The 17,726-nt window shown below is 38.4% G+C and overlaps 1 protein-coding gene across 9 annotated transcripts in view; it reads right to left on the reverse strand.

The window, feature by feature from the left end:
• CNKSR2 (connector enhancer of kinase suppressor of Ras 2) overlaps positions 1-17,726 on the reverse strand; it is a 299,886-nt gene that overhangs the window by 118,708 nt on the left and 163,452 nt on the right. For 7 of the 9 annotated variants that reach the window (XR_008318957.1, XR_008318956.1, XM_053306534.1 and 4 more), the window contains one exon: positions 8,815-8,961. The exons of the other annotated variants lie outside the window; for them this stretch is intronic. Coding sequence is in view for 5 of the 7 variants with exons in the window: in XM_053306534.1 (XP_053162509.1) it covers positions 8,815-8,961 (147 nt within the window). In the remaining 2 variants the exon portion in view is untranslated. The remainder of the gene's footprint in view (positions 1-8,814; positions 8,962-17,726) is intronic. 9 annotated transcript variants of the gene reach the window in all.

The following is a 17,726-nucleotide window of genomic DNA, read 5'->3' on the forward strand; positions in this document are numbered from 1 at the left end:
TCCAAATGAATGCCCCCTCTCCTCTTCCAACCTCAGTGGAGGATAGGATTCCAACTAATTCATGCTACATCACAAGGAATATATAATGCCCAGTCAGGGAATACAGATTTCATAATATCAAGGCATGCCTCATGGGGCTACAACATTCTGTTTTCATGTCCACAGAACTCATAGACTCAAATGAGAACTAGTGACAGGTATATACTGGTGAAAGAGCACTTTGCACAAACAGCCAAGGCTCACAGCACTATATCCTTTCCACTATGTTAAGACACATCTTCTCAGAATGTTTATGGGGATTCTGCTGCAGAATATAAGACATAAACACCCACTACAAATTCCAATTCTACTGCTGCAACTGGGGCTGCACAGACAAGGCACTCCACACAGGTAAGCAAGACAGGAGAACAGTCATTAAAGTGAGGCTCCTGAACCTCCTCCACCCCGCACCTCAAAGGATTCAGAACACTCAACTTCCCAATGTGATGAGAGAAATCACAGAAGGCTTCAACAATCCTTTTTACTTATGAAGTTTGTAGTCGTGTCCCCCACACAGGGAACACAGTATAAAATGCAAGTCCTAAAATGAAGGTAAGCTCCTATCATGCGCTAATGAAGACAATGAGGAGTATAGCAAGGCACTTTGTTCCCTCATTGGTACTTCTAGCCATAACTCATCCTTCTTTGCAGCACAAACTGTACAGTTAAGGGAGACAGAATTACTTCGCAATTCCTTACATAGAATAGGGCAATTTTTTATTTTTTTTTACATAGGACAATATTGTTCTATGACCTTATTACCTTCTGCTGCATTGGGCGACTCCCCAAATGTAGACATCAGGGCGTCTATTACTACTGGGAGAGTGGGGAGCCTGAACTCTTCAAACTCTCTGTCTCCTTTTGTCTATGGTTGCTACATTGGCAACCCAGACACATTAAAAATGATGTGATGTGTGGACAGGGCTGTCTTTAGAGATCCCTGGCAGGATGCGGGGCCCGGGGCAAATCAGACAGTGCGGGCCCCTCTTCTAATTAATTCTAATGGGAGTTAAAAGAACGGGGCCCGGGGCAGTCGTCCTGCTTGCCATGCCCTAAGAACAGCCCTGTGTGTGGAGTCTGAAGTAGTGCTCTGCTACTGAGTGGCAGCTTCAAGGAAGGGTTCTCATCTCCTTATTTATGGGAGATTACAAAGAGTAACAGTAACCAGCAAGTACTGGCAACCAACAGAATATGAGCATGTTGTAGCTAGAGAATGTACAAAATGAAAAGCATTCTGATACAAGACTAGGTCATGCTGTTGCCTGAATGAGGCCACTGACCTATACATGACTCCCTCAGATTAGTCATATTGCTGCTGTAGCTCAGGGGTGTGTGTGTGTGTGCACGTGCATCTGTGTTCACCTAGCCCTTTCTCCTGTGAGACCAGGAGCCTCTTGTGTACAAAGTCTGATATGTTTCACTGGGTTACAGCCTCATATGGGGTCACGTTAAATATAATCTATATGGTTTGCTTGCAATGAATTGGGCAGGAAGGAAGGAATGAAGGAGACATCCACAGGCATGGCACTTGAGAAACTACAAAGGGCCCATTCATTGTTCTTTGGCTATATAGTTAAATCACAGACGTTGTCCAGTGGCAGGCAAAATGTCAACATTTCTTCATAGTAAGATCATTATCTCCCATTTTCATTGTTTTGTGCTTTCCCCCACAAAGTCATTAGGTAGGTCCTGATGCTGGTCCCAGAGAACTTCCTGTTATGATTTCTCCTCTTCACTGTGCATTTGGGACTCTCCCTTGCAAGAAGCTTATTTCTTTCACATGGGCACAAGATAATGGTGTTATATGGAGCCCATGGGTGCTTCCAACTCACTGACCCTACATACTGTAACTTGAATACCTCCTTTCCTATGTGACTAGCTGTTCACCTGGCAAAAGAGTGGCTGTTTCCAGCCTAGGAACTTGAACCTATCTGCAGACAGCCCTGAAGTCTTGGCGTTAGTTAATGCTCTCCTGCCTGTTACATCATGATGGTCTGCACTGGAGAGACTGCTATCATATCTTTCTAGCTGCCTAAATATGTGTGGGGTGAGTGCTGGTTAGGTGAGTGTTGGTTCCTGCAGCCCCACACAGCACTGGCACACACATGGCTAGGGCACATGCATGCCGGCCATTTGCATGCTGATGCCACACAGGGCCGCAGGAAGCAGCACAGCAGCCCCTCATGGCTGTTTCTAAAATGAGCACTGGTTGGGGGAAAGCAAGTAAGGGACTTCTTACCTGCATCCTAAAGGTACCCCTCCCACCCGCGAGGGAGTGTGTGGACAGCTCGTGCACATCCCTACTGGTGAGCAACCTTCTGACTGGTGGTGGTGTTACAAGGATAATGCATGCCTTGTTTGATATTATATAGATTGTTGTACGTATTTATTCTTCAGTACTTAGTGTTGCCATTCATCTTTTGTCACTGCGGCTATTGTGATGTTATCTCTGCTGCTGGCTGAACAGAGGGTTGTGACTATACTAGTCCTAATGTAGTGGTCACCCAGCATGGTGGGATATAGGATTGCCCTGACTATTAGTAACAAAGCATTGCAGCGTCATAGAATATTAACAAAACAAAACCCAAACCGCTTAGATAAAAAAAATACAGATATTCAGCATCGATAATTCAGCATCACTGAATGATCAAGGAGATGTTTCCTCTTCAAGACTTAAAGTAAAAGAAATACAATACAGAAGGTAAAGGCAGAACAAACTGAAAGTTTTGTGAAATATATGAGAAATTTATATGAGAAATTGTTCATATAATTGAAAAGCTGCACTCCAGAATAAATATATATAATAATCACAGATCAATTAAACTATGACTAAACATGAAATTAAGTACGGATAAACTATAGGTTATAATCAAAGGGATAATTATGGCTAAAAGCTGAAAAGTGTGTTTTTCTATTTAGAATTACATCAGTGCTCACTTACATCAATGGAAATCTTACACAGAGCATTAATATTCAGGGCTCTTATATTTTCCTTCAGTCTTCATAGTCTGTTGAAAGAGCATTATATAGATTGCCAAATTAGTCAAAAACTCATTTTAAAGCAGGAATATTTGCCAGCGAATATTATAGTAGCAGGTTCCCTGCTAGCAAAAAATAATACCAGGTACTAGTTTCCCCACTCTCTATTACAGAAAACAAAAATTTACTTTGTGTAGCTATGTTTGCTTAATAGAAAGGAGAATAGTGTTTTGGAAATACAGATAATTGTATGATTGTAGTTATGAGGGAAATTATCAATTAATCTCAATTTATCTGACAAATTGAAGTTAGATAAAATAAAAGTTATAATTGTCAGAACAATACAGAAGACAATATGAAATGTTTCCATAACAGGGTACAATTTAATTTAATGTCATCAATACACTAAGAGATTAGGGTGAAAACATCACAATACTCCAGATCTTTCTAAGATTATTTTCAACTGCTGACTAACAGACCAAATCTAACAACATTTAGTTTGAAATAAATCCCATTGATTGCGGAGGAACTAACTTCATGTAATACATTTAGGCTTGAATCACACACTGAAATAAATGAGAACTGTGCAAGAGAACTCCTCATTAGATAGCACTACTGGTGTCTGCACATTTGATAGTATGCTGTAGGAAAGTAAAGAGTAGTAACAAATACTTCATAATGTATCACAAGTTCTGTAATTTCAACATTCTAAATAGTACAGGTGAGTTTTCTGTATTTCAGTCTTCTGATAACAAGTTTTAAGAACTGTTTAGGAGAATAAACGTGATGCTTTATTTACTTCTCCTACTCATAAAAAGTATATATCAAACTGGAAGACCGCTCCAAACTTCTGTGTCTGGGTGGTTTACAACTACATAAAGCAAATCAGAACAAAAATGAAAACCTTAAAACAATTTAACACCACACTCCAGTTAAAAAGCTTAGGTGAAAAAACAAGACTTTAGGGACTTTTTAAAAGTTGTCAGAAATGGGAAGGCTCTTATTTCAGCAGGGAGTGCATTCCAGAGTCTTGGGGCGGCAACAGAAGGCCTGTTCCTCTGTAGCCACCAGACGAGTGTGTGGAACTGTAGATGAACCTCTCCAGATGATCTCAATGGGTGATGGGGCTCATGGTGAAGAAGATATTCTCTTAAATACCCAGGGCTTAAGCTGTGTAGGGCTTTATAGGTTATATTCAGAACCTTGTATTTTGCCTGGAATCTTATTGGTAGCCAGTGTAGTTCTTTTAGAATAGGAGTGATATGGTCTCTTCAAGATGACCCAGAGACCAACCTGGCTGCCACATTTTGTACCAACTGCAGTTTCTGGACTATGTACAAAACCAGTCCCACATAGAGTGCATTGCAGTAGTCAAGTCTGGAGGATATCAGCATATGTACCACTATTCTGAGGTAAATTATCTCAAGAAATGAATGCAGCTGAAGTATCAGCTGAAACTAATAGAAAGCATTTCTAGCCACCGCTTCAACCTGGGAAACCAGGGAGAGGTTTGGTTCCAGAAGCACTCCCAAACTGCATACTTGTTCCTTCTGGGGAAGCATAACCCTATCCAGACCTGGTGGATCAAAATTGTCTCTCGAGTTCTGACCCTGCGCAATAAGTACCTCTGTCTTATTTGGATTTAGTCTCAGTTTGTTACCCCTCATCTACCCATCACTGCCTCCAGGCAAGGCATTTAGCAAGGTTATGCCTTCTTGTGATGATGATGACATGGAGAAATAGATTTGGGTGTCTTCAGCATACTGATAACACCCTGCACCAAATCTCCTGATGATTTCTCCCAGCAGTTTCATATAGATGTTAAACAGCATTAGAGACCATATGCAGCCCTGGGGGGGGGTATCATTAAAAAGTTCACATTTTGAAGAGCAACAGTATCCAGGCGATACTATCTGGAATCTGCCCAACAGATAGGAGCAGAACCACTGCAAAGCAGCGCCTCCTACCCCCAACCCCCTCAGACACTCCAGAAGGACACTATGGTTGATAGTATCGAAAGCCACCAAGAGATCCAAAAGGATCAACAGAGACACACTTCCTATGCCTATGCCTAATTAGAGATCATCCATTAGGCCAGCCAAGGCAGTCTCAACCCCATGGCCCACCTGAACACCAGTTTGAACTGGGTCTAGCCGTAAACTGAGCGTAATGAGCTTTTAAAAAAAGAGAGGGCTGAGTGAACTATTCACTGAGTCACATTTAATAGATCCTGGTTCACTTGTTATATTCCACAGACAAATCTCAATCTGTGAAGCTCTTGTACTTCCTTCTCCTTTCGTCTTAGAACATGGAGAAAACAAGTGAAGTAGGCTGAACTCTGTTTATCTGCAGGTGGTATCTCCCTGGTTCTATAGTGTCTCCAGGATTACTAGGATCATGATATCTTACAATCTAATTCTTTGGTAGTTAAGCAACAACTTCAGAACAATTTTCTGATGAACAATAAAGCCAGCTCTAATACCTCTAATTTAAAGTGATATCAAGCTTTTATCTTGAACAGTCAAATTAGACACGGCTCATACAAACATTCTATTTTCCAACTCGGGAAGCTGTCTCATCTGAATTTTGGTTGATCAAAATTCTGAACTATCCAAATACAGTGTAGTCTCCATCACAGTAGTCATATGACTACTATGATAGCACTTCCATTAGTTTAAATGTATTGTTATATCAAGGTTTCTTCAGACCTTATCATTAGAATAAGTGAATGTCCTATGTTTTCAAAAGTAAAATCATATTCAGTGACACCATACTTTATATTTTTAAGTACTTTCTGATAAAGTGGCTATAAACTCAATGCATTACATGAAACAAAGTATTATAAAAACAGCATATACTGCATTTTAGCTATTAATTATATTTGAAAAGCATGTATTACACATTTCACTCATGCAAATATAGGCATGAATGGGCATGAGGATAGAAGCAACAATATCTCATTGAAAAGATCATTTACTAACCTCTTTGGGGGGAAATCTGGAAACAAAAACTAGATGTAAGTTGGGAAATAGCTGATTCAGTTAAGGAATCCCTTCTAAAAGCTGCACAGAAGTCTATGGTGTGGAGTGTTTTAGATTTTCCTTTATATCCTCATCACCAGTGTATTTCCCCCCCCACCACCATTCATTCAATTATACTGCAGTTTACTTCACTGACAGCTCATAACAGTACCTGATATCCAACAGCAATCATAACTGGTCTAAAGATGATAGAAGCCTATTGTATTTTAGCTCCTACTGATGCAAGATCATAATCTAAAGTCAGAACAAACGTTTGACACAGCTACAAAATGTCATAAACAAAACAGGAAAAGGACAAGTTTCCAATTCAAGCTGCTTTTCCATACTTGGATGCTATCATGATACATGTATGAAATTTTCATCTTCCACCATCTGTTAATCGGCAAATTAATTTGTTTGTCATGTAAAATTTGTGTACTACAATTATTAATGTTAAAATCCTATCCTCTGCATAATTAATTCTAAACCTGCATCTTTACAAGAGGTTACATTTTTCAGTGCAATGAAATATTTGGGGTTAAAATTTAGTGTTGTATCCCTATTGTCCTTTTTTGCATCCCTATTGTCCTTATTTTTAGTACACAAACTGTGTATCTAAATTGCATTCAACACAGAAAATAATGGATGTCATGAAGTTCAGTATACTGAATGCAGTTCTGCCCTGCGTGCACTACTGTGGGTGTTTAAAGGAAATCCAGTGCTGTTGTGCAAAAGTGCTCTTGCACTAATATGTAAAACTGCACAGCTACATTTGCATGAAACTGTGATCATTGGAAATAATGGCCATAGCATCACACAACCATAATTTTACATATTATCACTATTAGTAATATATCACTTTTAAAACAAAAACATTCTTGAAGTTACAAGAAAAAATAAAGGAGAAGATGGTACCCTGTTCCCAAAGGACTCACAGTCTAAAATAACACAGAAACCAGCAACAGCCACTAGAGAGATGCTGTGCTGGGGCTGAATTAGGCCAATTGCTCTCCGCCTGCTCGATCTAAAGGGAACTGCAACTTTGAAAGGTGCCTCTTTGCCCAGTACTAGCTCAAGAGCGCTCTTGTGCAAGAGTACTAGTGTTGTTTTGAATGTCTGCAGTAGTGTGGGTGGTGAGGAGCCACCTGGGGTACTCTGTGCATCATGTCATCCAACATTATTTAATGCCATTTGAAAAGGGGGAAAAACATTTTAAATGACTATTAACCACAGTATTTGGTTAAATTTTCTATACCAACTAGAGATGTACATATCAGGCAGTATAGAAATATGATGAATAATAATGACTTCCTTTTTCTATTCAGATAAAAGCAACATGGTTTTGTCATTTTAGCAGCCTGAGCAAAGCTTCTTTCTTTAATTAAATTTTATACAAATCTATAGTATTTATCATAACAATGTTTCAAGGTGAAATAAAATGTAGAATTAGAACTTTATTGTGAAATGAAAAGGACCAGTCTAGATCATTTTAGGTACCAAGAAGCAGTTCTGTAAAACACTATTTACCAAAGCAAAACTATGCAGCTATGTAGCTTAGATGTGTACTAAAGTGCTCAGCTGGATAGTGATGAGTTTAACACTGTGTTTGTCAAACATTTTGCATTTCAGCACCCCTTTCCCTCTAAACTTATTGTGTGTTCTGGCCTCCTCTATGCAGTTTAGACCATGAGCTCAGCAGGTTGTCAAAGCTGCCTATGAAGACTTATGGACTGGGATGAAAGAATATTAAAATAATATTTTAGCCTCTGCATCACTTCCACTTCTTTTATAACTCCAGTCCGCTCTATGACCCACTAGTTCATGGTGTCCAGCAGCAGATTACATACTCCAGGAGCGCAATATCCTAGATTTCCTGATAAACAATATCTACTTAAATGTTTCAGAAGAATTGCAGGGGACAGAATACAGTTCATAGTGATATAATAGATGCTAGGGGCCTACTTTTAGTTCCCTGTGTCTGGCAGGGAGGGACTGAGTCTGGCTGGGGTTGAAACCAACATGAGGAGAAATGTTATTGCTGCCTGCTTTTCTGGAGGGTAATGGAGCCTCTACAGAAAGGAAGTTGGTGTTCCAGGGCTGCCACGATGAGACGGACATGCAGGGTCCACCTGGTTGTTTGAACTGCTTACTGGAAAGATGGACAATGAGCAGCATTTGTTCTCTGTCTGTCCTTAACTGAGTTATCATGCAGGAAGTTTGTTGTCTTTTTGCCACATTTTCACCCTATTTCACTGTGTCCACTGGGGATGAGAAAGGCAGGATAAAGAAAGCTGAGAAAAAGAGCATGGAAGTTCCTGAGATGGAAACCCTCAGCACTGTTTCTCTTCTGGGAGCAACAGATCACTCACAAGATCCATCACTCTTCTCCCCTGCTATCTCTTGCTCCGCTGCCCCAAGGGGCCAATTTTACAGAGAATACATGGCTGAAGTGTGGTTAAAACTGCAGCTGATTAATCTTCTCCTGCTCAGTGTTGCATAACAATCTATTATCCATTTTTTGAAAGGGGATAGCTGACGTTCTATGAAACAGGATCTGCATATATGGAATCAAATAAAAAACTGCAATTCATTAGCTTGGGATTTAATGTCAAATGAGCTCTACGAGAATAAATGTGCAGAGATAATTTCACAAACAGTTTTCCAAAGCAAACAAGACTAAATTCACATATGCTGCTGAGATGAAGCACAATAAAGCAGCACTGAGATAATCTATAGCTCAAATGATGGTGTATGATTTATGATTAAGCATCATTACCTGCAGAGCAAGGGGCTTCCATCTCATATTTTTCAGTAAAGCTGGTGCTGAGGTAAGCATGCTCTGAGGTCGCTTTTTCAAAGTTAAGATAACACCACTCGGATCCTCTCGGAGTGCATTCACCAAATTTTTCAACTGCCACCCCACCTGGTAACCAGCAAAATTGTTACAATAAAATTGAGGTACAATATTCACAATTTAATTTCCCCCTCTTAATAATATTAGTAAAACTATCAAAGTTTTAGATTAGTTTTAAATATGCCACAATTTACATTACTGAAAAATCCATCTTTAAAAAAAGTCAGTATTATCAGAATTCATTAAAATGTGTTATGTTCAGTTTAAGCTTTAAGAATGATCACATTGTTGCTACTAAGCTAGCTGGGGCACTGATACTAATCTTTATGTGATCTTTTAATAATTTGTTTGATACTAGTTACAGCTGAGCACAGGAACATCAAAATATCCAAAGAAAAGCGTGAAAATGGGAAATAAACTTCGGCCCTATTGTTTAACAAGCACTACTATTACATTCCTAGATCATCTCATACTTTATTTTCTACAATTAAGTATCCTAAAATCCCTCCCCTCTGACATTCCATATATGTTAATATGATAAGATAACCATAAACATGCTGACTGACATACTGCACAATGTTATGTGCACCTTGAAATGTAATGTTTGCACTATTGCACTAAATCAAATTATTAAACATAGTTATGCAATTGATGGCTATTATTTCCAATGACCAACAACTGTGCAACTGCATTGTGTTGAGCACAACAGCACTCTTGCACAATTGCATGTACATTGCAAAGAACATGTAGCACTGCACAGTATGTCAGCCCTTCTTCTTTGGTCAAAATTAAGAAAACAAAAGCAAAAAAAAGAAAGAAAAAAAAGATATCTCCTGTCTTCGAAAGAGTTATGCAAACTATTAGAACTACGTAAATTTTAAACACTCCATGCTTTTGCAGTGCAATTATAAATGGCTCCAAAATTTTCAATGTCCATAAATAAATACATACCTACATAAATGAAATTATTCCAGAATATTGAGCTAGATGTTGTATGTGTTTAATATACAGTATTGAAGCATGTAAGTGAAATTCCTGAGATCATGACATTATACCAGCCTTGCATTAGCTTCATGATGTTATCTCAGGCAGATAAGCCAGAACTGGATGCTCTTCTGACCCCTATAATTTATACATGACAAGATGCTTGTTCTGTTACTGTTCCCCATCTCTCCCATACAATCCATAATAGATATGAAGACAATTGCTGGGACAGCAAGTGTAGTAGCACCAGCAGCGGTGGAGTTTCTACAACCCTTCCATCTTTTTTTTTTTAAGATTGACTTTTGAATTTATGTTAAATGACTACATTTGGTATACAAAAAATAGATACAACAGATTTGGAAAGACTTATTTACATTGTCTCAAAGTATGTGACCAAATCTCCTTGATTTAAATTGTAAATGCCATCAAGCCTGCATGTACAGTATTAGCAAACTGCTTGATGTTTCCTTTGGCATAATAAAATGAAAAGTATCATCCTAGTATCAAAGAACAGTGGCTGCTTCTCAAGTGTATGGTCATGACTGCATTAACCATACACTACAGGGAGCAGCTCAGCACACAGAATGCTTCCCTTTTGCTTCCAAATCCTCTGAATTCCTAATAGCAACTCTCTCATTACTCATATAGTTACAACAGCATCAAAGTCTAAAACAAGCTGAGCAGCTTGTCAAATTTGTCCACACTGATTTTGGTAGTGCAGCAGACAAGACAGTGAATCAATTTACCTTCCCTCCTTTATTTCCACTTAGCTGCTTTTTGTCTGTCTGAATATACACTGAATGTCACAATACATAGAGAGGAACCTCCATGTCCCCACAACTAGCTTTTAGGAATATAAAGGAAGGGAGAGGCATGCATATTTACAATATGATGGTGTAAATTACTGTGGTAATTAGTTCTATATATTTTATGGCCAAAGCAATGACTTATCACTATTAAGATACCACTTTCTGTGGGATACTCATGATGATTGGAAAGTGTGTTCTTCCCCTGACTCTCAGCACATTTATCTTTTTTCAAAAATATAATTTAGTAAGAGATGTAAGGCTCACCATTCACACCCCAAATACCTTTCTACAATACACATAAGGAAGTGAACATACAATAATAACTACCCTAGTGGAAGTATTTTCTGGCCATGACTAGTATTACTTACTTAAAAAAAAATACTAAAAAAGAGAATTCTTTTCCAAAATTAATTTATGCTTCTTTAACTGTTACCATTATACAGTGACCAGACCACTAACAACCTAAATTTAAAAGAGTATGACAGGAATAAGTTGAGAGAACTGTGTCCTAACATAACACTGCATCTCCATCTCAGTCTTTCAACATTTTTATACTAACATTCAAACAAACAATGTTCCTTAGGATTTACTGTATATGTGTACTGTTATTAAGAACATACGAACTATGAATATGTCTGATGCCCAATAACATATTTTAAAGCTAAGGAGATATTAATTTGCATTTTAAATACTATGGGCAGGCCCCAAACTAAGTTACATTATGACTAAATCCTATTGAAATTAATGGGACAGACTAGACTCATTTATTTGAATAGTGCTTAGTCATAATGCTGCCCTATATCTAGAAGAGATGACCCAAAGCATGGCAAGAGTGCAGGCTTTTGATTCTCTTTATGCTGAAAAAAACCTACTTATGCACACAATGTGACTTCTCATTTTATTTTCAATACTTTACAGTACCTCATTTGTGCACCAACCAGTCTTAGCCTTTCTCTCTCTCTCCTATAGTAAAATCCTAGTTTTGAAATTCTCCTCTTCCCCGCATCCTGCAGGTACTGGCATTGCTTCTACTCTAGATTCTTAGGCGGGGGGGGGGGAAGGGGAATAACTACTTTTCTTTTTCTTTTCACACTTTAAAAACCTATCTTCTTCTTCTTCTTCTTCTTCTTCTTAAGAAACCATATGTCTTCTTAGTCGTCCCCCCCCCCACTTTCTATGAACATAATGCATCATATGTGCTCGGCAGATTCCTTGAAAAAAATATTTTGGGAATTAAGAACTATTGATTTCAGTGGGACATTTCAAAATGTTTTCATGGTTATAGCCAGGAGATTGTTAAATAGTGTGCAGGACCTATCTATCCTGCTAACCTGGCAAAGAGGCACCTTTTAACCGCAGCTAACTTGGCAAAGAGGCACCTTTTAATGTGGTGATTCTCTTTATTTAGCAGGAGGAGAGTAACTGGCCCTATCTACCACCAGCACAGTACCTCCAGCGACTGTTGCTGGTGTCTATTTTATGTTTTTTATTTTATGTTTCTTTTTAGATTGTGAGCCCCTCAGAGACAGGGTTCCATCTTATTTGTTTGTTATTTCTCCATGTAAACAGCCCTGAACCATTTTTGGAAGGGAATAAATAATAAATAATAATAAATATCCTGTACATTTCTCCTAGAAATTGAATAAATAATAAATAATAATAAATATCCTGTACATTTCTCCTAGATTGTTGTGCTTGATAAAATATGTATTGTTATTAATATTAATTGGAATAAGGAATACTGTTGGAGTTATCATAGGCAATTAATGAAATCTTGTTTAAACCACTGTGCCTTTTTTAAAAGCCAGAAAAAACTGTTACAATTTGCAAAACTGACTGTTCTGAAAATTCTAATCTTCAATTGTCTGATATCTCTAAGAACCATCAGTATACTAAGAGGAAGCAAGGAATCTAACAATATGACAATGATCAAAACAAGAGTGGTATTACTGTATTCGGAATAGCTAGAAATTCGAGCCAACTGAATTTGCTGGCCTACAGGATCATGGCATTTCAGGACTAAATCTGATCCAGAGGATAAATCTACCTTGGAGATGGCAGCAATAAAGTTGCCATCTTGCAAGAACCATCCATGGGTCCAGATGAAAACCAGGAACAAGGCCCCATTTTCCCAACTGCTTAGGCACTACTGACAGCTTCCTCTTCTAGCCTTCCAAGATTATTTACTAATTGCCCAATATGTCATTGCTTAAGGAAGAGGCTAGAGATGGAGACATGTCCATGTAGCCCCTTGGGAACTGCCTCTAAGAAAACTGACATTCTATCCACGAAGTTTTGCCAGAAATCAATGCCTTTCCCCAAGCATTACCATGTCAACCTGGGAAGTGATGGAGCCTGTCAGCATTTTAATTCTATGTTGGAAACCAGCAACTGCTAGTATAGCAAGCATTCTAGATCAGTTCCTAGCATTTCTGCAATGCTCTAGTACGACAACTTTTTTTAAAAAAGAGTCTGTTTGTCACAGAACTTCATACCATTGTGCTGTCACCGGCCTGTTGAATGCTCAGATAAAAAAGGTCAAGAATATGCTAAATCTCTATGTGCTGTTAAAAGAAACTTGACACAAACTACAAACTAAACCTTCTCCCATTTAAACTATGTGTATAATTTCACAGGATGCCATTTAAATTTTCCTAACATCAGACCTATTTTATAATACTAACATAAAAGTGACAATGGCAGACATCTATAAACTAAGTGTAATATATTTGTTATTTACATAATTATCACAAAATAAATGGTAGACATGTTTCACAGTGTAATATGGGCAGAGCATATCCATCTGCACTGCTCTGGCTCCTATTGAACCACTGGTGGTCTTGCACCTTTGCACCAAAGTACAAATAATTAAAATGGCATGCATACATTCTGGAATACCACTTAGACTGGAAACACATTGCTTGACTGTCACTGACATTTTCCTAATCTAAATAGTACTTCCAGAGAGAGTATCTGTGCTATTAGGCAAAATTGCAAGACCACCAGTGGTTCAATAGGAGCTTGCAGCAGTGTGGTGTGAATCAGCTCTACCCATATTACACTGCAGAACATGTTGGCCACTGTATCAGGCATATTGCTATTTCTAGAAAAGGTACATTGATCAAATTTTTGAGAGCCAAGAGATCAGAATATATAAAAATAAATCTGCCTAAAATGAAGCATGGAGTTACTGATGGCATTTTCTTGCTTTTACTTAGAAAAATATTCATTTCTGTCAAACGTGAGTTGTCATGTATTATTTCTTAGTAAAAAATACAGTGTAGCACACTTATTCTATACAATATTGGGATAGACAGCTCATTATAGTGGACAACATCTTAGCAACTATTTGTAATGGGAATATAATGTTGGGGCTTTTCTTATCAGCATTTTATATTGCAAATCCCATGAATTCACATCAATGGGCAGTTTGCACGATTGCCAGGAAGTCAATAAGCCGGGAACCAAAGGTTCCCGGCAAGTGCAAGTTCCCTATGGACGTATTGTCTGAACTTGCCCAAGTCCAGTTCCTGAACTCTTTGCCCAATATTTTTTCATAACCAGGATTTGAAGTTGGACAGAAAATATCAGGTGGAGGGTTCAGGAACTTAACTTGGGCAGGTTTAGATGATACACTAACTTCCCGGTGATAGTGTGAACCTGCCCAATATATTAGGCATTGCCAACTTCCTAGTGATTGTTGTTCCTGCCCAATATATGATCCAACACAAGAGTGTATTGTACTCTATTAATGCTGTTTTAATAATTTTAACATTAATGTTGGGCACTAAATTTAGCATATTGGATATTTCTGGAGCTGTTAAATAATAGAAGCAACAAAATAATGATGAAGATAATTAGAAGATGCAATTGGTGCAGCTTATGATCTGTTGACTGCTTACTGTAATGGAAGAGTGCTCAAAAATAAGCTTTTTAAAATGGCTTTTGAAAATAAACCTTTATGCATTTTTCTCCCATTCTTTGAGTCAGATCCCCCAAAGCACTGCTAAAAGATGTATAAAGGAAGCTAATGGGTATCTATTAATCATTCAGCACTGAATGATTTTTGTTGAAGCCATCTGATTTAAAGAGTTAATCAAAACTTAATTTATAACATTAAAACGTAATTTTGTGAATATACTCTAATAGCAAAAGCTCTTCTTAAGCTGCAAGCTTTACTGACCCAAGTGTTTGACTCTGCCAAGTAGTACGTGGGTGTTACCTCTGACTCAGGATGCATTACTCACGTTACAGTTGATAAGAGGCAGAGCCTGGAATGACACAGAGACACAGAAGTTTAGGGTGAAGAGAACCACAGATTCCAAGTCCTCCTCTTAGGCATGATTGTGAAAAATGCTTGGAGCAAAAAAAGAGCCTTATAAATTTATTATTATGACTTGAAACTGATCAGCAGCTTAAATTTTAACAATCAGTTAGTTAATTTAATGATCATAAAATGGTTCTCAGGTACAAAACCCCTTTGACTTATGCACGTAATACGCCAATCCTAAACCTCTCTAGTTGGAAATGAATCTGATCAATGGCTTTTATTTCCAAGTAATTAGGATCGCAGCCTTGAGTCAGTGTCTTCCTATTATTTGTAAGGAACTCCCATAGAGATTAACACCACCATTCTGGAACAGGCAATCCAGTAAAAGATTTCACTGAAGATAGTATTTAGAGCAGCAGCAAGTACTTCCTTGCTTAAAAGATGCTATGGCCACAATCAAGGGAACAATGGCCAGTATCCAAAGAACTATGGCCAATATTCCACTCTATGAAACGCCAGTATCAGGGACATGCTAGAGCTCCTGGCACTACATGGAAGGCAGCCCCAGTGGTGTTGAGGAAGCAGGAAGTTGCACAATGACCTAGAACAGTGCGTGGGCATTTTCACAGTGCAATCAAAGAGTGCAATGCAAATGTCCACATCATTTTAGATCACTGTGCAACTTGTGCCTCCATAACACCACCAGGACTACCTTTCATGTTGTCCAGCAGCCCTGGAAGGTGCCTAACACTAGCATTCCACAGCATAGAATGTTGGCCCATGAAATTAGTTCCATGAGCCCAAGAAGTCCTGAGACATTCTCAAACATCATCCTCTATAAGGTATGATAAACTGCTTTTTAAATGGAGGGGAGATTCAAAAAATGTTTTTTGGTATGGAATAGGAATTAGCTGTTCAAATTTTTAAACAGCCAAAATTTCTACTGAAGCAGTGGAAGCCCCTTTGGAAACCTGAACAGTCCTTTGGATCCTGGCCTGTTAGATGCTTCCAGTGGCTTGTGGAGACTCAGCAGGATTCCTATTTTAAACAGAAAAACTATGCTGCATCACACACTGCTCTGGAAACTCCCACCACTTCAAAAGTGGTTGTCAAGCAGTGTGGAGGGCTGAAAGCTGCGAAGTCCAACGCTTCACTGGGGACATGGAGCTAATTGTAGGGTGTGCTGCACTATGGCTTGTAACAGTTAATCCCAGGCCTGAACTGGAGTAGCCTTTGTTTCAAGGTCTGCTCAACTTTGAGCAGAAGGTCTGCTCAACTTTGGCTCCCCCATCTGTTTTTGACTACAACTCCCATAATTCCCAGCTACAGTGGCCAATAGCCAGGGATTATGAGAGTTGTAGGCCAACATCTGCAGGAGGGCTGAAGTTGAGCAGGCCTGCTCTACAGAAAGGTTAACATAAATCAGATAACAATTTCCCTTGTATGAGATGTTGCTTTATAAACATTATAAACATCCAAACTCAGTGTAATGGTTTAGCACTAGTCACTGTGTGTGTGTGTGGGGGGGGTTGTGTCTCTGGATCTTTGGAGAGAATTGAGAAGTGGGTTACTCAATATGAATCATCTTAGCACTGCAGCTCACACCCTGTCATGGCTTGCACAGCAGAAAATCTTCTGTTTCATTGCTTGTTAAGTTTTCTGTTACTCTCTTAGTCAAATGTATATACAGGAGTCTTTGCCAGTATTTAAATATAATGGGAGCATTTATTGATCCAGATATTACAATGAGCATCAGTAGACTAAAGTTTCCAGAATTTACCAAAAAAAGGATGGATGAGAGCATATGCAGATTGATGCTTAAACTGAAGTGGCACAAACCACTAGTTTAAACTGAGCAATAGATTTGTCATGGTTTAAACTGAGTGATAGGTTTCAGCTATAAATCTAAAAGTAGAGTTGAGTTTATAGTTTGTTCCTTACAAGAAAACCTTCCAAAGAAATTATATTCAAGCAACACAGTTCTTGAGGTATTGGAGTACTAAAAACAGCCATTTTATTAGAATCAAAAACTATCAAAAAGTAAAGTCCCATCTTCAAAAGCTTGCTTAGGATTTTCTGTTATCTTGGTCGGTCCTAATAAAAACATAACTAAAAATTTGGGCTTTTGGATTTTTTTTCCTAATAGGTCAACATGGCTATTTATAATATTTATGTACTTTGGGGGACATTGCATTTAACTGACCAAAAGAAGGATTTTGAAATCTGAGAAAAAGGACGTTTTACTCCCTGAAGATGGAACTTTACTTTTTGAGGATTAAATGCCCTCTAACCCTAGCTAATACAGTCATCCCTCACTAAACGTGAGGGTTCCGTTCCAGCAAAACCATGCAGTTGGCAAATTCGCAGTTGGCAAGGCATTAAAGTCTATGGGAAACAAGGGGTTAGGGGAACTGTGACTGCAAAAACACACACACAAAAGGGAAAATGCTATTTTTAAAAACTCAGGAAAAATCACCAAAAATCCCTTAATATTGCCAGGAGTCACCAAGAGGAGTGAGCAGATTGAACATCTGGAAATTTTTTGAACTCCCCAAACAACACTAAAATACATCACCAACCGTGGATATTCGGGTCGCAGTTGGCAAGACAATATTTCAGTCACATATACTTAAAACCATGTTTGGTGAGGGATGACTGTACTTCCAATCTGGTTTTAATCAACTCTCTACCTAGTGCACCATTTAAAATTAATATTCAGCTTTGACAATATAGAGACTATCACATTTCTCTGTTACTTCTGTTCTCTACCT

Source organism: Hemicordylus capensis, chromosome 3 (assembly GCF_027244095.1).
Source record: "Hemicordylus capensis ecotype Gifberg chromosome 3, rHemCap1.1.pri, whole genome shotgun sequence".
NCBI lineage: Eukaryota > Metazoa > Chordata > Lepidosauria > Squamata > Cordylidae > Hemicordylus > Hemicordylus capensis.